The 21,268-nt window shown below is 54.5% G+C and overlaps 2 protein-coding genes across 3 annotated transcripts; one reads left to right on the top strand and one right to left on the bottom strand.

The window, feature by feature from the left end:
* The first annotated feature begins 34 nt into the window (after nt 1-34).
* Nucleotides 35-2,534, top strand: LOC125911198 (probable hydrolase PNKD). The gene is made up of 3 exons (XM_049614913.1): nt 35-131; nt 870-1,038; nt 2,141-2,534. Exons 1-3 carry the CDS (start codon nt 65-67, stop codon nt 2,331-2,333), a joined length of 429 nt encoding a protein of 142 aa, XP_049470870.1. The 5' UTR covers nt 35-64; the 3' UTR covers nt 2,334-2,534.
* A 738-nt stretch (nt 2,535-3,272) lies between these two features.
* On the bottom strand, nt 3,273-19,909 carry TMBIM1 (transmembrane BAX inhibitor motif containing 1). 2 transcript variants are annotated; one of them, XM_049614907.1, is made up of 12 exons: nt 19,797-19,909; nt 10,814-11,038; nt 9,456-9,556; nt 8,571-8,635; nt 8,314-8,367; nt 7,752-7,802; nt 7,195-7,234; nt 6,895-6,932; nt 6,622-6,709; nt 6,205-6,300; nt 5,142-5,195; nt 3,273-4,733 (listed from the first exon to the last, which is right to left on the bottom strand). In XM_049614907.1, exons 2-12 carry the CDS (start codon nt 11,013-11,015, stop codon nt 4,587-4,589), a joined length of 936 nt encoding a protein of 311 aa, XP_049470864.1. In that variant the 5' UTR covers nt 11,016-11,038; nt 19,797-19,909; the 3' UTR covers nt 3,273-4,586. The 2 variants fall into 2 exon arrangements, with proteins under 2 accessions (XP_049470864.1, XP_049470865.1); XM_049614908.1 differs by lacking the exon at nt 19,797-19,909 and adding an exon at nt 14,488-15,732.
* Between the last annotated feature and the right edge of the window lie 1,359 nt (nt 19,910-21,268).

Here is a 21,268-nt window from a genome sequence, read left to right as displayed (position 1 = left end):
GAGGCCCCTTACGCAAACTACAATTCCCGGCGGGGAGCGCGGTGAAGGGGGGTGGGATCTGAACATGGCGGCGGTGGTAGCTGCTACGGCGCTGAAGGGCCGGGGGGCGAGAAATGCCCGCGTCCTCCGGGGTAAGGAGAGGGACCCCGGGGAGGGCAGGACTGCAGGGGGTCCCCCTTTTTATACATCCCGACCAACGATAGCAGGAGGTCATGGCTGTCGGTTCCTGCCCGCACCCCTCTGCAGGATCATAAAGAGTCTGGGGGCTAAAAGATGCTCTCTAGAGGTCACCCAGTCCATCCCCCTGCCTTCAAGTTACACGACACCTCTAGGGTCATGCTGCGAGAGGGAGCTCCGAGGAAGCCTTTTAGACTCCCGCGCTCCAGGTGTTTCACACTCACCGCAGTGCAGAGGAAAGAGCCCTGGAATTCAGGAGGCTTGGGTTCTAGCCCCGGATAATTAGCAGTTTGACCTTGGGCGAAGCAGTTCATCTTTCTGGGCTTCGGTTTCCTCTTCTATAAAATGAGGGGATGGAGTAGACTACCTTTAAGCTCCCAGTGCTAACATTCTGCAGTTTGAAAACCTTTTTCTCGGATTTCCTTCATACGTCTTATGTGAGTCCCACTGCAGTCCTTCACATCCTGTCGTCTGAGCAGATGAAGAACAACGAAGCTCGTTCTCCTGGCACCAGGGTGATGAGCCCGCAGTGACGTGGAAGTGGCTTCCAAAGGTGCCACCTCGATGGCAATTTTCCCATTTCCCTTTGGATTCTCCCTGGCACTTGTTACTCCAAACTGCAGTCACTCCCCTTCCTCCCGCGGGCTTTCTTCTCATACTCTCTTACTGACCTTTCTTCCTTCCATCCACAGGGATCCTCTCAGGAGCCACAGCTAACAAGGCGTCCCAGAACAGGACCCGGGCGCTGCAAAGCCACAGCTCCCCAGAGTGCAAGGAGGAGCCTGAGCCCCTATCCCCTGAGCTGGAATACATTCCCAGAAAGAGGGGCAAGAACCCCATGAAAGCTGTGGGACTAGCCTGGTGAGTTTCAGTTAACTCTTTGCCCACCAATGGGGAGTGGCACAGGGGAGGGCGGGACCCAGAAACTTCTCTTAAGTTTCAGGTGGTGAGTTGAATCCAAGGTTGTGGGGACAGAATTGCTTGGTGTGAGGACCGGAATCTCAGAGGAATGGGGCAGGGGAGTTGGGAAAGTATGTGGAATTGGAGAGACAGTGGGCTTTCTGTGTAGTAAGCTGAGCTAATCTGATGTGAATTTGGGCCCCTGGCCTCATTCTCTTTTTTGGGAGCTTGGGGTGAAACCCAGTTGAGATCTTTCATTGAGATCGTGTGAGATTACATTAGGTGTATAAGTAGCATCTACAAGGTGTTCAATACATCATTATTTGGATCTGACTCTGGCCTTAATATGTGTTGTTGGTCAATATTAAAAAGAAAGGAGAGGGAAATTAACATATTTTTCCACACCTCAGGTGTGCCGGTACTTTACAGTGTAACGTTTTAGCTTTTCTGAGATAAATAGTACATCCCCTAAATACAAAAAACAAAAAGCATTACAAAAATTACGTCTCGTTTCACAGGAGGGAACTGAGGCTCAGAGGTGGGATTCTCACCAGGTCTTGTGACTCCATGCCCTTTCCCCCACACCAAAGTGCCTCCCAAGTAGCGGTTACTGAGATTAGGAGGGGGAGCCTGGGAGGGGATGTGGGGCAGTTAAGGTAGAGGGAAACTTTGCCAACACTTGGAGAAGGAAAGAGGATGGGCTGTCTGGAGAACCTTGCAGAGTCAGTATGGCAGGATTGCAGGACTCGTGTTGAGGAGTGTCAAGCTAGAGGGGAGAGGAATGGAAAGGTGGACAGAGACCCAACCACACTGGGCTTTTGGTGCTGTGCCTGGGAGTTTGGATTTGGCCAGAAAGTGACGGAGCGCTGTTACAGAGTCTTAAGCAGTGCAGCAGCAGGCTCTGATTTGCTTGGGACCCTCCAGCAGCCAGTGCAGAGGCTGCATAGACACAAGAGGTATTGCAGTGTGCGTGTCATCGATGAAGCTGGAATGAGATTCCCCCAGCTCCACTGGCTCAGGCCTGGCCCCTCCCCAAACCCCATGCACATCTCCCCACCCCTAGGGCCATCGGCTTCCCCTGTGGTGTCCTCCTCTTCATCCTCACCAAGCGGGAAGTGGACAAGGACCGTTTGAAGCAGATGAAGGCTCGGCAGAACATGCGGGCATCCAACACGGGCGAGTATGAGAGCCAGAGGTTCAGGGCCTCCTCCCAACATGCCCCGTCTCCTGAAGCCGGGTCGGGGGTGCAAGCCTGAGGAACACTGCAACCCTCCCCTAGACCGTATTGACTGTGGCCTCCAGAGCGCAAAGTCCTTTGGGTTTGGCCGTGATTCTGGTCCTTGCCTGTGAGGTCCACCAGAGGGCGCCTGATGCCCAGGCTGCTGCCAGCCCCTACCCCACCCCTCCGGAGAAGCCAGCCAAAGGCAAATAAAGTTACTAAGTGTTTTGAGCCGAAAGGAACCAGGACTGGGCTTGTGATTCCCTTGGGATGGGAGGGGCAGAGGGAGGGCTTGGTTACTCACATATGCTCCCTCTCACAGAAGCACTCAGTGTTCCCGGCTGGCTGGTTGGGGAAACCACAGAGACTTAAGTACAACAAGCCTAGGCTCAGGCCCTGGGGACCAGGCCCTCAGAGCTGTTGGCCCGGAGGGTGGAGTCCTACTGAGCCTCTAACAAAAAATAAAGAGAATCAAAAAGGGCATTCAGGGTGTGGGGGAAAAAACACGACTCCTCTTGGTCTAGTCCAAGTGACTCAGCCTCTCTGGGCCTCAGTTTCCTTGTTTGTGAGAGGGTTTGGACTAGTGGTTTCTAAGACATGAGTTCTAAACTTGAACCTGTGGTGCATCTCCCCCCATCAGTGTGAAAATCACGTGTACACATACAGCTTTGTGAGTAAGAGAGTTCCTAGCTCTCGTGTGCTTTTGTGAAGGGTCCATGATGCAGAAAAGGTCACGTTACCACTCTCATTCAGAGAGAGACCATTCGTCCGCGCCAGACCCGGTATTGCTAAGGTTGAACCTTTACCGATCTACTGCGTCCATCACCAGGAAGCACTGGGGCAAAATATGTTTTGTGATCTTAGACAAGGTAGAGGAAACCAAACCAAAATGCAGAGGTAGGAAGTGGACAGTTTGGGCAGAGCCAGACCAGCCCTCCCAGAGTGGACACCTTAAAGAAACCAGAGCCAAGTAGGGTTTTAACTCCGAAACACAAAACTTTATTACGTTTCTACTTATGTCCTTTTGTGTGATATATTTAGGACCAAGTACTTAAGAGAAGTCCTAAGTATACCCTTGGGCTGATTTGGTTTCTACCCCCACTGACAGAAGGACTCTTGTCCTCCTTCCCCATTCCAGCTTGAGGCACTTGGTGTCACGAAGAAAGTGGCAGCTGGCTGGAGAGATGAGGCTCAAGTCTAAAATCCCCCAGCACAAGTTAAGAACAAACTGAGAGGGGAAGTCTCCTTTTGCTCAGGATCCTTCCCAGGTTAGCACAAGGAAAGAACACAGAAATTTCCATGGACACCACAGTAGGCTTTCATACCCCTCAGATCAGGGAGAGGACCCCAGAGCATTTTCCTGCCCCCACCCTGGCCTTTCTTCACCCTGGTACTTCCTGGCCCCACTTATAATCCTACAAACCACCCCATCTCCTGAGCTTTGCTCCTCACTTTCTTCTCTGAGCAGCTTGAGCACAGGAAGCAAGAGGTCTCTCTGACCAGAGATCTCAGAAGCCCCCAAGGAGGCCCCAGGGAGCTTTGGAGAATGGGGACCAGATGGCTGTGGACAGGCCTGCCCTCTCCACCACCACAAGCCGTGAGGAAGCCCAGGGTAGATGCTGTTCTGTCTTGGCCCGTCCTTGGCTTTGCTTACTCTCCTCGTCCTCCCCTATTCCAAATGAACAGTATGTACATGCCATCGAAAGAAGAGGGACTGAAGCAGGGGAGACCCATGGGCACAGATCTCTTCTACCTTTGTGAGCCAGAAGGCACTAAGGGTTGTCAGAGGAGTACAGGATAATGGCCAGTGAGTCCAGGAGGCTGGGGACAAAGCTCTCTGGCTTTGTTGGGGGTTGAGGGAGGAAACAGCTTCAGCTACCAAGCCCAGAAGCCTATGGCAGAGGTGGGAGGGGACACCTCATCACCCCAAAGTTACTTCTACTTCTCATATTCCCTTTTGGCTGTAGAATAGGCTTTTTCTGTCCTCCCTGCAACCCCAGCAGTCGAGAAGAATTTGGTGCCACGGAGTGGGTGGAGGGAGGAGGCACATCTTCTGCCTGGTCCCTGCCGAGTCTACCAGAGGCAAGAGTTAGTCCCCGGTTCCTCCAGCCCCGCCAGGTCCCTGCACATCCACCGCCACAGAGGCCACCCGTCCCAGGACAGAAAGGAAACTGGGCATATTACTGGAGGGGAAGGAAGGGGGTCTGAGGTCCGGACTCCAGTCACAGGGCCCAGCCCTCTAGGGAAGGGAGAGCCCACAGTGGGCGCACAGTGGGGTGGAAGGTGCTCCTTAATTGCGGTCCCCCACCAGCTGCAGCACAAAGGTGAAAATGTAGATGATGTCAGTGTAGATCTGCAGGGCGCCAGTGATGTAGTCCTCCGGGCTGATGGTGTGCTTTCGGTTTCCCAGGACCAGCTGCGTGTCGTAAGCCAGGAACTGCAGGAACAGGGAAGGCTCGAGTGAGGGTTCAGGGGCCAGAGGTCCTGTCTGGTTCTTGTTTCATAAGCACATCTGTCCTAGGAGCCTCCGTGCCATGCAGTGTACTTAGGGACTCTTTAATGACCAGAACAATGCATGGTCTCTCCCCTCAAATGGTTCAGTCTAGGAAGGCAGAAAGACACGCCATCATCTATAATACAGCCTGCTGGGTATTCACAGCAGGCGAATGAACGAGCGATGGCAGGAATGCCCAGGAAATCGGTCACCTCTTGACTGTGGAAAGAGGAAAGGGCAGCTGTGGCCCCACTCCCTGGCTCCCAAGCAGCCTAAACTCCTGCTCCACCTGTATAGTTCCTCTTCTCCAGCTCCCACTCCCCTTCCTAGAGACAGCAGGGCCTTACTCACCAAGGTGAAGCAAATGGCCCCCAGAGCAGCATAGACCATGTGGAGCCAGTAAATCTGGGGAGAGGGGACAGGGACAGTGTTAGAGATCTTAGCAAAGCACAGACCCAGGCAGTCCCTCAGGGCCATTTCCCCCAGAATTCTGGCATCTGAGTGGGGAGACCCAGGAAGGTAGCTATGTGAAAGGACTACTTCTGCCTTCCACATCCTGAAAGAAATTAGGAATAGTAACATATTTGGGGTGCCTGGCTGGCTCATCTGGTAGAGCTTGTGAGTGTTGACTTCAGGGTTGTGAGTTCGAGCCCCACGTTGGGTAGAGATTACTTAAAAAAAAGAACAGTAACATTTGGCAGAGAAAACAGAGGCCATCCTCCAGGGATCATATAAAACCAATCTCCAAAGTTAGTTAGGTTACAGAAGTGTCCACTGTACTTCTGGAAAAAAGCAGGTGGTTGAGCTATAGCTCTGGGAGGGGCAGGAGCCAGGCAGGTACAGCTTGAAGAGCCCTAGACATAGTCAGCATTCAGTAGAGTGGTTCCTGCAGCCTGGTGTGGGAGGGAAGCCCCACTACCACCCTGACGACTGTCAGAATCATGGACCCCCAGGGCAGCCTGCTCAACAGCCCTCCAGGTGCCTGTCCACAGAAGGGTAGGGCCAGCCATGGTCAAGTAGGCAGGTGGCCCTCCTGATTGTACGCCTCCCTTCCCAGCACCACACTCCCCTCCTCGGGGGTCCCCTCCATCGAAGCCCATCTGCCATCTCCCTCCTCGAACCTGACTTCAGCTGCCAGACACATCTCACCCACTGTTTCCCATAGGAATTCCGTAATGTCATCCAGGGCTTCAGGTTCTACGGTGCCCAGGGCCTTCCATCTCCTAACAGAGACGACCCTAACCAAAGGATGGTGCTCCAGCATTGGTGCCTTTTCTAGCCAGCTGAGAGCTTCCAGAAGTCAGAGCCTGCCCGGATGCCTGGGGCGTGGGGCGTGGGCATGCTGCAACACTTCACACGGAAAGTCTCCTGTGAATGTTAGGTTTGCGGACCGCAGCTCTCCCAGGACACTCACATATTTGAAGGACAGCACAATGGCGGTGACAATCCCAGTCACCATCATCACAATTCCCAGGACACAGAAGAGGCCTGTGCACGAGGTGAAGTCCACCTGCCAGGAAGGGAGGAGGAAGCACCTGTCAGACAAGTGTCACAACTAGCAGCCCAGCTAGACTGCCCTGCCTCCCCCCCCAGGGAGTCCCAGTGCTGCTTCTTGGAAGGCCTGGGCGTAACCATGACGTTCTAAGGACAGACACAAGAAGCAGTTTTATAGCTGCAGACAGGAGGGGAAGGGGACTAGACTCTCCAAGGGAAATCCCTGGTGTAGAGGAGTCTGGGCCCTCACAGGCCTGCTCAACTGCCAAGCCTGGAGGGCCAGGTTTATAGAAGAAAGGAGGTGGGGTGGCCAGGGAAGGGCCCTCCATACCCTCACCTTGGTCTGGAAGCAGAAGATGGTGACCGAAATGGACACCACGGCAGTGATGATCATTGCAATGATGACGGCTTTGGTTTCATACACACTGAGGAGAAGGAGTTCAGAGAGGCCAAAGGGATAGATAAGTCATGTATGAATGCCTTCAAAACCATCCCTTCTAGAAGGATCTTGCCCAGCATCCACCCACGCAGATGACTGCCAGCCCAGGGATGCCCCGCTCCCACATAACAGACACTTCACAAGAGTGCGGTGGTTTGTCCTGGAATATACCTGGAAATGGTGCCCGTCATGAAGCCCATGGCAAGAGTCTGAGGGAAGGACAGAGACAAGAGTGAAACACATGAGAAAGGTGGCATGGAGGCATGGCCACAGTAGATTGCCAGAGCTGGGGGGGCAAATGTGACTGAGTAGGAAAGAGGCAGTGATGAGACCAATGCCATGGGTCAGGTTAGGGTCGGGGAGAGAGCCAGGGACATCTTCCACAGTGGTGTCCCCAGCCCCTTCCCTGGGACCAACTCTCTCTCTCTCTCACACCATCTCCACACCCTCCCTCAACCCTTCTAGACTTACAAAGAGGGTCAGCAGGATGATATTCCATGGGAAACGGCGTCTGAAGGGAAAGAGACCGTGTGTGATTAAGCGACTTGGGTCTAGCCCGGTATCAGAGGCTCCTTTAGCAGAAGGAAGTTCTTGGCTCAGGTGCGTAGAGAATTAGGCCTTGACTTGGGGGTGGGGAGGCGGGCATGGCCTTTGGTACCTGCTCGGGGGTTCTATGCAGGGACAACATGGGGCAGTGGGACAGACCTGGGCAATGGAGCCACAAACACCTGGGTCCAGTTGCAGTTCTTACAATGACTGCGTGACCGTGAGAAAGTTACTCAACCTCTGAGCCTTGGGTTTTCCATATGTGTTAAATGGTTAAAACGTTACATACCTTGCAGATGTACTGTAAAAATTACAGCCGCGTGGCTGAATAGATCCCACCCACCCAGGGGACTTTGTACACACCTCAACTTCAACTGCGCCCATGACCGTGCAGCTGCTCTAGGGATCCCCTTGCTTCCCCAAACACTTGCCCCCCCCTCGGGCCCCCCACCATCCCTTCTCATCGTCTGTCCAGGACTCACCTGGGTCCCTGGCAGCAGGCGAGGGTCAGATAGGTGCCCAGGAAGACAGCACTGGGGAGAGAGAGATGAGGAAATGGACGACAGGCCCAGCCTGCCCCTCAGCCCCATCTGGGCCCTGCCTGGTGGCACTCACCAGGCCGGCAGGCTGGGGGCCGTTGGGAAGTCTGAGGGGAAGCCGCCCAGGACAAGTACCCCCGCCAAGGACACCAAGAACCTCTGAGACAGGGGGCTTGGCCAGGAAGGAGGCTGAAAGAGACCGTGGCAGACAGACTAGGAGAATCCGGGGACCATTTGGCAGTGTGCATGCAGCCACCAGCCCCCCACCCCCTGCTCCCAGGAGCTCTGCGGTGCTGGTACTCCTCACTTGGTAGCTCACACACCAAGAGTCTCACCCACCCTTGCCAGCACAGCCGGCAGCCTGGAGAGCCCCTCAAAAAGCATTTTGATCGCTGCCCTGAGAAAAGCTGGTCAGTTGTCTCCCGCTCATCTCGCTGCCCCACCCCCAACACACACACACACACACACACACACACACACACCGCAGACAGGCGCAGAGACTCACTAGGACACATAGTAGACAAACAGGTTTCTCCTCACGAAATCGCCAACTGGTTTCCTGTGGAGCAGGGGAGGACAAGGGAGGGGAGTCACACACCTCACACTCCGTCACACCTCAGCCCGGCTGCCTCCCTGCCCAGGCCCTCCCAGCAGCCTGCGTTCCCGCCGCCCACCCTGGCCACCGCATGCAAACTCCCCTTCCAGTGCATCTGAGCACAGGGCCCGGCCCCGCCCGCAGGGCCCCCGAGTCCTCAGACTCACACAAAGGTGAAGATAGCGATGATGGCCACCGTGATGAGCAGCTGGATGGAGATGATGCTGTAAACCTGGAACACAGGCCAGGGTGGGGGCAGCATGTGTCACCATCCCCCGTATCCCCCTGGGAAGCAGCCAGTCCCCCCCAAGAGCCCCAAAGACCCTACTACCCTGCCCACGTCTTTTACGGGGGGCGAGGGGGCCCCTTCTTAATGGTGAAGGATCTCCTTCTTACTTCATTTCCACTAGGGCCCTCCTCGGCTGCAGCCTGGCCCGAAGGCCCCCCACCCTTGAGGAGTCTGGCTCAGATACTAGACGCACCCTCAGAGCTGACCCCCACCTCCAGCTGCTCCCTGACATTTCCCCCACCCCCTGTCCAACACCTAGCCTCAGTTCCCCACTTACTCCCCCTGCCTCGCTGCACTACCGGGTGTGGCCTCCACACTTCTGGGAGTTCAGTGTGACGTCTGTCAGGTATCTACCTCCTCGGGTATCCACCTACTCGGAGCAGGGCACCGTGCAGATGTGAGATGGGGGAGGGATGGAGTATAAAAGAGTTTGATCATTCTGACTTCAAGTTGCTCACAGTCTAACAGGAGAAAGACGTTTGGGGAGGACAGAACACTTTGGCGAAGCCCGTCTAGATTTTCCCAGATTGAATCTGTCCCCCACCACAAGGTCAAGGAAGAGAAGAGTGAAAGGCGGGGAATGTGGGTCAGCAGAGCTGGGGGCCCCTCTGAGGGCAGGGCAGGACTAAAGAGAATTTGGAAGGCAACAGCGTATCTGCATGGGAACGAGTGCCCCGGAACTAATAGTGCCTGGCCATCTCCACCCCCGGCCCTACCCCATTCCCACAGCCTACGTACAGTGGCCTCCCTGCCCATATCTCACCTTTCGGATGAAAGTGTGTCGGACTTTCCTGTCATCCCATTCTCCAGGCCCGAAGCTTTCACTCACTGCTCTCTCTTCCGCATCATAGCCCTGGCCTGGGCCTGGGAACAGATCAAATATGACCAACTGGGGACCTGGGACATGTGGCCTCAATCCCAAAGCCTGCATGACATTATCTCAGAGTCTCAGGGATCTCCAGCCGAAAGACAAGGGTATAACTCAGGAACTCCTCACCCAAATCAGGTCCTCTGGATGCCCTCAGAGTAACCCAGGGATGGCCTGGGCACCATGCGGAGCTGAGCATCCCTGTCACAAGGGGACTTTGGTGTAAGCCATCCCATCGGTGTGCATTCACTGATGGCTCCTGTATGGGGGTGCCCGGCCCACACCTGGGTGCTCTGGGGGATGAACACTCATGATCTTCAACTAGGGGTCATGATCTAGTGAGGAAGCCAGGTAGGGGCAGGGCTTGGGGCATCAGCCAGAGGAGCTGGCAGGGCTGGAGCAGGGGCGTCACGGATGGAAGGAGGAAGAGGAAGATAGAAACACAGCGCATGTGTGGAGGGTGGAGAACAGAGTGAGGAGCATAATCTGCATCCGGCAAACATCAGCACTCGGGGATGCCAGCGGCCTGCATGCACAGGACAAAGCATGACTGTGACCGTGACTGATGTGCTAGTATTCCCAACAGAACACAGATGGCCAGCTGAGAGCTGGCCGTGCCCCAGAATTCCAGAGGCTACAGGACTCAAAACATTCCTTCAATGCTTCCTTGGACACTGCTTTCAAAATCCGCATGTGAGCCATTCAGGAAAAATCCCTGCATTCTAATCTCTCATTTCTGACCAAACAGAGCATTTACCTGCCATGACATTTATCAGACATCCAAATGACTTCTGGATGTCTGTAAGACTCAGATGTTACCTTAAATGATGAGGACTTGTCAGCATCGAGAATATTTAAGGAAAAAAAAAAAAAAAAGTGCCTCAGGTACCAAAGGCAGTTACTAGAAGAGAGGAGTCCAGGGGGTGGCAACTCTCTAGCTAGGACATGGAAATGGCCTCCAGGAACCAGTTGCCTTACCCCGCCACTTTCTCATCTGATATGGAAGTTCTGGTGTGTGTCTATGGACTCAGTCTCCTTGCTGAATAAAGGGGCTAGTGGGTGGCTCAGGGCCAGGTGCTAAGGGGACGGGGGGGGGGGGGGCAGGTAACAAAGATGGTGAAACAGGAGAGATCTAAGGAGAAGATGAAAAAAGGGATGGGACAGGAAGCTGAGATGGAAGGAAAAGAGGTGGCCTCATGTGGTACAAGTGCTGCCTCGTCCCCCCCCCCTCCAGCTGCCCCTCGGGGACTCACCGTAGTTCATGGGCATCGGGTGGATGGGGGGCATAGGCTGTGGATAGCCAGCAGGGTGACCGTAGCCAGGCTGTGGGTAGGCCGGGTAGGCCGGGTAGCCACCAGGCAGGACAGACGGCTGCCCGTAGCCCCCCTGGGGCGGAGGGCCAGGGTACAGAGGGTTGCGGTCCTCATACGGAGGGGGGGCACTGGGGCTGGACATGGCCGCTCAAGGGCTGAGGGCACCTGAAATGGAGATGAGAAAATCAGTCAGGAGTGCCCGGACCCAGCTCACGGGGCCCTAGTCCAGGCTGCCTCTATAGAGAGGGGACCCTCACATTTTCTCTCTTGATCGTGATCACAGTGTCATCCTCTGCCCACAGGCCATCCTCCCCATCCCCACCAGCTCAGCCCCTGTCCCTCTGCCTTCATGCCAGCTTTCTGTCTACGGCCCTCCCTCCTGTGTCGCTTCGTGCCCCCAGGAAAGCAGAAGGGGGGATTTGTGCAGGAGCCCAGAGCAGTCACTGGGCATCAGTGGTGTGAGAGACAAGGGACGGAAGCCCGGGAACTCCCCTGTGCTCATTTAAGAAAAGTTTTCAGTGACCACAGAAGAAGCTTGATGGCCCCAGCCAAGCCTGGGGGTGAGTCACGCGGCCAGCCGGGACCCATTGAAGGGGTCAGCCCAGCCCCCACAGCAGCTGGCAGGAGCCTCAGGCCTGAAAGGCAGAGCTGGGGAGGAGCCAGGGCTCTAAGTGGAGGGGGAGGACAAGCTAGCCCCAGGGCCGAGCCACCAGGCCCAAGCGGGAGGGCAGGGGGCCCGTGGCCAGTGGCTCCGTGGCCAGTGGCTGAGTCAGGGAACGCCTGAGAGGCCTGGGCGAGTAGCTGCCTGGGGCTGGCCACTCAGGGCTGGGGAGCTGCACAAAAAAGGTGAGGCCAGAGACAGGACTTTCTGGTTCCTTCAAATAACAGCTAAGGTGCATCCGACGGGTGTCGCAGCATATGGCTGCTACTGTTCTCTTCACAGCCTTGCCAGGTAGTAGATAGTGCGTACAGGGCCCCGAAACCCCCTGGGAGGGAGAGACCCATGTTTTGGGCTCTGGAGCCTCTGGTATCCCCGTGATTCCTGCCTGTTCCCCAGCAGGAGCTGTGGCTAAGTGGGGAGGAGAATGCACTGATGAGTCATGCCTCAAGACCCAGCAGGTGTCTTCTCTGTGGCAGGAGGAGTCCCACGGCCAGGGGAGGGCTGAGGAACGAGGAGGGAACCCCAAAAACACAGCTGAGAGGGACCTCCAGGTCTTATGGCCCCAAATGCTCAATTTAGAGAAGAGGAACAAGGCGCAGAACAGTGAAGCGACTCTTGACTCCCCAGGGCCACAGAACGAGCAGGTTAATGGTACAACCGGAACTGAGGCCTTCAGGGTCCTGGGTCTGCATCCTCTATATTAGGCTGTGTTCTTTCTGCCTCTTAGGCCAAATAAATGTCCTCCAGGCCTGGTGTTCCCCTCTGAGATGGCAAAGATGGGGGCTTGGGAGAAGCTAAGAAGGGGGTCCCTGAAAAGCCTTGACAGGGCCATGACCTCCTCCTACAGCATCTCCCAAGGGGCAGACCTTTAGGACCCCCCAGGGAGGAAGCACCCCCGGATCCAGGCAGGCAGACGTGCTCAGAACCTCTGCTGGAAGGAAGAGAGAACCGGCTTCTCTTTTTAGGGCACCCCGCACAGTCCAGGGATCAGATAAAGAATTGTCTTATCTCTTCTCTCTTAGGAGAACTGGGATAATTCAGAGAGGAAAGTGGTGGGGAGGGGCAGGGAGGAGGGATCGGATATCAGGCCAGGGCTCTAAATGGGTTACTTTGAGGAAAGCTGTTCTCCGTCTTCCCAGAGTAGATGGGCCAGCACAACAAGAATGTGTCAGATCAGAAATAAGAAAGACCTTTCTGACAGTGAGGGTGTGACAGCAAACCAAGGCTTCAAAAGCAGGGTCATGGTGAAGGTCCTGCACAGTGGAGTAGGGCGACCTGAGGAAATAAGGAGTGAAAGAGAACGAGAGAAGACCAAACACGGAGTGTTGTGAGCATAAGAAACAGATATTAACTGCTTTGGAAATGTCCCGGTCTTCCGTAAGGATAGGGTAATAAGTATAAATATGTGAATCTTAATAGATTTTGAAAAAGGAAGAAACATGAACTGGCTCTCCTCCCCTGAGGCAAAAGGCTCCTTCTCCCTACACCCCTCTGCCCGTCCCTCTCCAAGAATCCCCTTTTAACTCCACCAAGAGAATGGCATCCTGTCTATAGGAAGAGGTGCAAACAGGTCACTTTGGAGTAGGGCTATATCTAAAACTTATTAAAAAAAAGAAAGGGGTGCCTGGCGGGCTCAGTCAGTGGAGCATACAACTCTTGATCTCAGGGTTGTAAGTTCAAGCCCCATGTTGGGTGTAGGGATTACATTAAAAAAAACAAAATATTAAAAAAAAAAAACTTACTGTGGAGTAGGGCTATGTGTTATTATTACAGCCATCTCAGCCCGGGGTTCCTGTGATGCCCACCCATCTGGGTGATGGCACACAGATGAATAGGCTGAGCATGGCCCAAGAGGCACTGGCAGAAAAGGCCCTGTGGTTTGAAGCCCCAGCTGGGCCACCACAGGTGATGACACCATGACCTGGCCCTGTCTCCTGCTGGGGGTGCTCCTCTATAAAATGAGGTGTTATGGGTCAGATGATCTGTGAGCTCATTTCCTGCTCTAACAGACTGTGAACTATCTGAGGCACCCAGCGACATGGGGCTTCCCCTTTGCCTGGCCAGCAGTGACCCCTCCCTCCTCCCTCTAAGCCAAGCTGGGCAAACAGGCTCCTTTCCAGACCACAGGGGCTGTGGCCCCAGGGTAAATCATGGAGAGGAAGGTCAGCCTCGGATTGGCCACCAGGTCTCCAGGGGCCTGGTCCAGCTCAGGAGGCCACTGACTCACGAGGACTCCCTCTGCACGTTCTCACCCCTCCCTTTGACTCTTCTGAGGAATTCACCAGTAGACCCGCCTGCTGGAGACGCAGCAGCTCACAGTCCAGTTCTCCAAGGGCTCAGCCACCAGCCCATGCTCACCAGAGACTGGCACTGACCATGTCACCTCACTATGACTCACTGTCTCCACCTGGAGAATGGGTTTAACACTCTTAACAATACCGTTCTCAGAGTTGTAAAAATATGCATAAAGCACTTAGAAGGGTACCTGACCCCTGATAAAAACAGTAAATGCTGGCTTTTTATAGTTATTATTTTATTAGTCCTTACAGTAGTCCAACAGGGTGGATAATGTTATCCCTATTTACAAATGAAGAAATAGAGGCTTAGAAGAATTAAGTCACTTGCCCAAAGTTACTTAGCTAGGGTGTGATGAAGTCAACACCTGAGCGCCAAGATGGACTGCAGAGCCCCATGCTCTCATCTCTCATTTTGATGCCCCATCTATCTAAGCCTCTCGTCACCACTCACGGCTACCCGTTTAAGACCCTCTAATGACAATAGAAGGCTCACATAGCAAAGGACATGGAACCACTCAGGCCCCTCCGTAATTCCCCATCTCCCGGTTCCCAAACACCGCCAGGAGGTTAAGAGGGTATTCAGAGCTAGAGATTCTTAAATGACAGAGCTAAAAGCAAACTCTCTCATCTAAGGTGAGCCAGCCCACTCGCTTTACCAGCCAGACGGGGAAGTCGAGTGACCTCTCCATGGTCAGGGTCATGTTGCCGGACCTGAGGCGGGGCCTACATCCCGCTCTCTGATGTGCAGTCCTGGGCACAGGAGAAGGGGAGAGCATTCAGGCGAGTCAGAGGAGTGGCAGAACACAGCCACACCCACCTCTGAGCAGTGCCAGGCGGGCAGGAGCCTTGGCCCACAGCCTGGCCTGCCCCCTGACAGCTGCCCAGCCTACATGAGGGCCCTGGTCACTCTGTGTCATGGAGACCTCAGAGAAGGATGAGGTTTGGGGCCCGCCTCTGCCTAGGCAGTAGGGAAAGGGGGAAGTGGTCAGTGTTTACTTTCAGAGCTGTGAGTAATGGTAGGCGCTGGAGAATGTGGAGTTGAAAGAGAAGGAGGGGAAAGAGGAGGGAGACGATCCAGAGATGGGGAGGATGACTGATGCCCAAAGACTAGAAACCAGGAGTCAGGTCATCTGGGTTCTGCCAGTAGCTAGTAGAGGAGCTCACAGTCTCCATGGGCTAAAGGGACCTTGAAGGGTCCCCACTGGAAGCATGAATTTTCCTAAAACACAGTAGGCATTCAGTTTCTCCTGAACACACTCCAACAACAGGGAGCAAGGCTGTGCCACTTGCAGGCAGCCTGAATCATTAGAACATTCTTCCTCACCATGCCTGTTATCAAGACGTTCTAACTGCCCCATCCTTGCCATGTTACAGATCTAAGTCTGCTCCCCCATCATCAAGACCCCAATCCCCCACCAGAAGGAGCCAGAAGCTCTCCTTTCTCCTCCAGACCCAGCCGTCCCAGCAGCAGCAGTGGGCGGGCTCAAACACAGGACTTGTTGGCTGTCAAGGTTTTCAGGTACAGCCTTGGGGAAACAGCCCCTTCCCCCGGAGCCACCTCGGTGTGGCCACCACAGCTCTGGCCAGCTGAGGCCCAGGCTCAGGCTCCCCTGGGCGCACCTGAAGGGTTAAGGCTCTGGAATCTGCAGAGAGGAGGCCTGAGCAACTGAAGTCACAGCAAGCAAGCAAGCAAGCAAGCAAGCAAGCGGGTGTGTGTTGGAGGGAGGGGCGGAAAGGAGCAGCTGACTGGTCCAGGCAGCCTGCCCTCCTCGCTGCCAGGAACCGATGCCCAGAGTCAGAATGGAAAGAATAGCTCAGAGTGTGCATCTCAGGAAACCCCACCCGGCAGGCACAGGAACACAGCCCCTGGCCTCGTAGGACGGTCTCCTTCCCTCCCTTTTCCTCTACCTACCCCAACTCCTGCAGCTCTCCCCAACCCCCAAGAACCACACCCCCACCCCCAGCACAGAGCCACCAGGGCAGAGGACTAAAAAAGATACACCCAGGAGTGTCTGGGCAGTCACCAGGCCTGCTGCACACGGACCAAGAGGCCCAGAATCAACTTATCCTTCAGTCTGCCTGGCTTCTGGGAATAACAGGATGACTCTGAGGGGATCTAAAACCTGACGTAAGAGACGGAGTGGCCTTTAGAAATCATCCGGTTATCTAACAGACAAGGAAACCCCAATGCCAAGAAAGTTCCTGTCCCAGCCCACAAAAGGGCCTCTTGGTCATGGGTTTGGAACTTCCATCCCCAGCCCTGCCCAGTGAGGCGGGGCCAGAACAAGATACCCTTTCCCCCCTATCCTCGCCCCCCGCCCCCATCATGCCTTCCTGCTCAGAAGTAGATAAGACTGCCAACCCATGACTTCCGTCCCAGCCCCAGCCCCGAGCCAGGGTGGCCTCTCTCAGATCTGAGGCTAAGAGGGGTGAGGAAGATGCCCTGGAGAGCAGAAGTAAGCCAGGCCCCACAGCTTCAGCCCCCGTCAGTGGGTGATAGAATTGTGCCGGCAGTGTGGGTGAGCTCAGCGACCCCAGCCACATCTATGGTCCCAAAGGCCGGGCCATGCAGATGAGGGAGGAGAATTCAGAGACACAGCCCCTATCCACCTCCTCCTTTGGTTTCCTCTCTGCCTCTCAGTTGGACTTCAAGACTAGGAGGGAGCAGAGGCAGGCAGAATTAACAACCCACCATGCAGAAAGGAACGAACCCTTCCCTGTGATAGGCAGGGAAGGAAGAGAACCGCTCACAGCAGTAAGTAACGTATCTGTCATTGGCTACTCAGGCAGGTCTGAGCCTCACAACGGCCCTCTGGGGTGCATGTTCTTACCCTCACTCTACAGATAAAACTGAAATTCAGACAAAAACAGATCTAGGGTCCCACAGCAGGCAAACAGCAGAGATGTGTTTGAACCCAGATTTGAGGTCTGATTTTACAGTTCATGCCCTTTGCTTTGACACCTGCTTGGAACAGAAGCCCCTGAGGCACGCCCACCAGCCACCTGTGTGCCCAGGCCAGCACCTGGGGCGGGCTGAGGTAGCAAAGACCTTTTCCCTTGCACAAAGTCAGTCCAACGCCAGAGCCCTGGGTTAGAAGGCAGGGAGCAGAGTTCTCGTCCTGGTCTTAACCCCACTGTGAGTCATGGTGGGCCACTCCACATCTCTGGACTCACTTTTCTCCTCCATAAAACAAGTACATGGAACCAAAAGATCAAGTCCATTCTGACTCCAAGAGTCTCTGCTTCTGAATGAGCAGCGGGTTTCAGGGCAGAATGACCCACGGGTTTCAGGGCAGAGTGACACATTTCCTAAGGAATCTACGCTGGGGTCACTACTGATGTAAAATGTCCGCAGAGGCAGAGGCACCTGACACATTCCGGGTTTGGGACTGGCCCTAATGCCCTCTCCTCCCAAACTGCCCCATACTGCCCTCTGGACCCTGCAGCCAGCATTTCCTGGGTGCTCACTTACCCCAGAGTCTGCAAAGAAAGAACGTGACACTGTAGACAGGAAGGCGAGAGACCCGGGATCAAAAGTTCTAACCCTGCCACCAGGCAAATGCCCTCCCTCGGCTTCCTTTTCCCCCAAATCAGCCCCCATGGGGGCAAAGGGAAGGGACTCATTACCCAGAACCATGGCATTGAAAGCTAAATTCATCCAGCCAGGCATTTCCCAGACTGCTCTAAAGAACACTACCCCGGGAGATGTTAACAAATGAGCTCTGAAACAGATAAGTTTGAAAAACAATCCATACCCCTTTTGGAAATTCCCAAGGCACAAGGGCATTTTTAGCTTCTGAGCAGCCCTGCCGTGAGCAAAAGCTGTTCAACTTTGTTTCACCCAGTTTTCCTCCAAACTTGCTCAAGCCTGAAACATTTTTATCAGAGCACACCTAATTAATATCCTGTGGGATCCTGACCAGGCCACCTTTGTTTTACAGATAGACCCAACCCTGAGAATGATTCATGTCCCAACTCCTCATATCTTAAAATCCCTGTCCTTCTACCCAGCCCTCAGAGCAGTCACATGAAGTACAGGCATGCCCCCTCACTCTGAGTCAGTTCACTGCCAGCCAGCGTCCACGGCAAGGGTCCTTCTCCTCTCTACCCCCCACCTCCCAGACAGCTGCTATTATATTCTCCACGGTGGAATTTACTGATCTACTGCCAAGGGCTGGGGGACATCTTCAACTAGCATAGAACCAGGAGACTGGCATCGCCTACCATCCCCTTGCTGTCATGGGAAAAAATACAAATCATTAAACACAAGAAGAAGGACTCATTCTTATCTTCCTCCCTGACCAGTGTATGGAGTACCCTCAGTACCGGCACTGTGGCCTGTAGACTTCTGAATATCATCTCTACTTCAAAACAAGACCCAAGTTTTGGCTCAGAATCTCAACTCTTAGGGTTGGAGGTCAAGGCCCTCCCCTGTACAGCAGTCCCAACAGAATGCTCAAGAAAGCCCACATCAGCATTAACCGTGTTGTTAGCGGAGACCTTCTTCCCAGAGCTGTCTCGGCTTCCCCTCTCTGACCCTGCCCCTGCAGCCCTCCGAAGACACAAGTGTATGTCCCTTCTCTGGGGCCTCTGTGCTTTCTGAAGGACCCTGGGTGAGAAGTTTGGGGGGTGGATGGAAGTGCTCTGAGGTAGACAGCTTCCAGCTGAGGCCCCTGTTCCCATGGGAGGAGTCTGAGCTGAGGTGGCTATTACCCCAGCTCATGACATGAAGCTCTCCCCACACTTATGGTGTAACCCATCATTACGTCTCTGACGTGCCCATTTTTACAAGCGAGGCCCTGAGGTCATGGCACCAGAAGACAGAAGAAGTCAATGCCCTTGACATTTGTGTGGTCCCGCCACTTCTTTCTAAGTTACAAACTGGGTCCTCTGTTTGGGTCCCGTGGCTAGAGAGGCAGGGACAGCAGGAAGGTGAGGAGAAAGTAAGGCTGCCCCTCGGCCCCTGACAAAGCAGCCCCAAGGCAGCACCTGGCTCCCCCTGCCACCACTGGCCAGGCCAAAGGCGCCAGCTTTGAAACCAAAGCTCACTGGTGAGATGAATATTTCAGAGCCCCAGAGAACTGGACACCTGAAGGACCTGCCATGACATCTGGCCCTGACCCTGGTTCCCTGACCCCCACTTAATCCCATGTCCAGGTTCCTCAGGTAGAATGCCACCCCCTGGATACCACACCCAGGCCACAGTGGGGTGAGAGGGGATGGACACCCTGGAGGACAAGCTGATGCAGGACCCACAGATCAGGGCCAAGCCTCCCAGCAGCCTTCCCCTGCTGGCACTCCCACTGGCTCCTGGCTCCTTCCCCAGCTCCACTTGTTTTCCCCTTTCCCATGTTCCCGTTGGGTTTTTATGCTGACCCAAAGAGGCCACGAGGAGGACAGTACTTCCTTGTAGCTTTCTGAATCCAGCCTGGGCACAGTGGCTGGAAGCAGGCAGGCTGAGGCAAAGTCACGGTGACAGGGGTGGCACTTCCCCACGGCAAGCATAGAGGGCTGCTGACCCCTCCCCCCACTCACTCACAGACTCATTCACCTGTCTACACCGAGGCTGGCACCAGGCTCCCCGGCCGCTCCCCTCCCCCTCCCACCAGCCGAGGGACCTGACAGCCTCATCCCACGCGCAACTGGCCACTCTGGGGGCTCGTACGGGGGACACGCCCTGCGACGCACGCGCCAGAAAGAGGGGGACGCGACACCCACAGACCCTGGCCCGCTCGCTGGTGCCCACCACCCACTGCTCGGCTCCCAACGCCAAACAGGCGCCACCCGGCCTCCCGGGGAGCAGCGGGAAAGCGAAACTCCAAGGGCGAAGGCAACAGATTCCCATTCCGGCACCGCCTCCCCGGGCCGAGCACTCGGAAAAAGTTTGGGGCGTCGTCCCAGCTCTGGCTCCGTCCCCGCCGACACGGGGTCCCCAACTCCCGCCGGCCCCGGTCCCCTGGCTTGCCTGACCGCTCCGACGGTGCGCTCCCGGCCTCCCTCCCGGCGCGGCGAGTCCGGCACCGAGCGTGCTGACCAGGCCTGGGCTGGGCTGGGGCTCCGCGCCCCGCCCCGTCGTCCCAACCCCGTGGGGCGGGGCCTCGGGGGCGCCGCCAGGGGGCGCTGGGGTCCGCCCGGGGTCTCGCCCGCGTCCGCCAGCTGCGCGCGCGTGCGCGCGCGCGCGGCTGCCGAGGCCCCGACGTGATTCTAGTGTTCTCACATTTAAAGGCAATACGTGATCACTGATGGAAACTGACAAAACACAAAAATAGAGGAGGAAAATCACGTCTTTCCACGCCTCCCGACTCCCTTCGGAAAGCGCTTGCGTTTGTGCTTCTTTGCCTTATACGTCCATGTGTTTCACTTGTCTTTCTGGAGTGGGGTCATATTATATGAGGTTTTAAATATTGCTTTTATTTTACTTAACATTTTATCAAGAACATTTTTTCTTGACACTAGATAATTCTTCAAAAGCGTAATTTTAATGCCGCAAAGTATTCTATCACATAGCTGTGATTATTTATTAAATCAGTTTCCTGCTGGAGGACATTTAAACTGTTTCCTATTTTTCATTATTAGACATAAATCCCTGAACACCCTTGACAATTCTCTTCTTTTAAGCCGAACGCCCTTTGCAAGTTTAAAACTTCAAACGTCCAAATGTAGAGGGAACTGGGAATCTCTGACCCTGGGAACTGAGACATTCCCCGATTGAAGTTACTTCAACCAGGAAAGCAGGTGTTTGAGAGTCAGAAGGCCTGACTTGGGATGTAGGTTACTAGTATTAGTGTGCCTGTCGTGTCAACCCTCCCGGGCACTAATGCAAGGATGCCCTCCTCGTACCATTTCCCAAACCAGGAAGTGAGTTCTGGCAAGTTTTGAAACATTGCCCGGGTTTGTATTGTTGCAAAGTCCATGTTTTTTCCATTACGCCAAAGCTGCCGGTAGAGGAACAGCCTTATTTCAGGTGTTTATCTAGTGCTTATCTAGTGCTAATAAGCTACAGATCAACGTACTGCTGAATGTCTTTCACAGCCCATGGGCGCTAACTTTCTGAATGGCGGGGGTGAGGCAGGTAAACTTGACAAAACACAGCTAGAAATGAATGCAGGTAGACCACCAAGACCACCTGAAGCCCTCCTGATTCCAAACGCATCACTAAGCAGTTTTCTTTACATGATTATCTCTGGTGGTCTGTCCAGCTCTGTCATAGAGCAGACTTAGGAAGGAGGGGCCCATGGACTTATCTGGAAGCTTATATACATACCAAACATAAGTGAAAACAGTGTACTTACTAGTAAGCATAGTAAGCAAAATTGCCACATAGATTATATATTTCAAACCAATTAAAATACAGATGTTTTTAAAATTACACCCCCCCACACACACACACACATACTATGTATATTCGTATAGCTACCATTTAAAAAGGAGTTACTT

The sequence above is a fragment of the Panthera uncia genome, assembly GCF_023721935.1.
Source record: "Panthera uncia isolate 11264 chromosome C1 unlocalized genomic scaffold, Puncia_PCG_1.0 HiC_scaffold_3, whole genome shotgun sequence".
NCBI classification, from domain to species: domain Eukaryota; kingdom Metazoa; phylum Chordata; class Mammalia; order Carnivora; family Felidae; genus Panthera; species Panthera uncia.
This window is presented reverse-complemented; position numbering and strand designations above follow the sequence as displayed.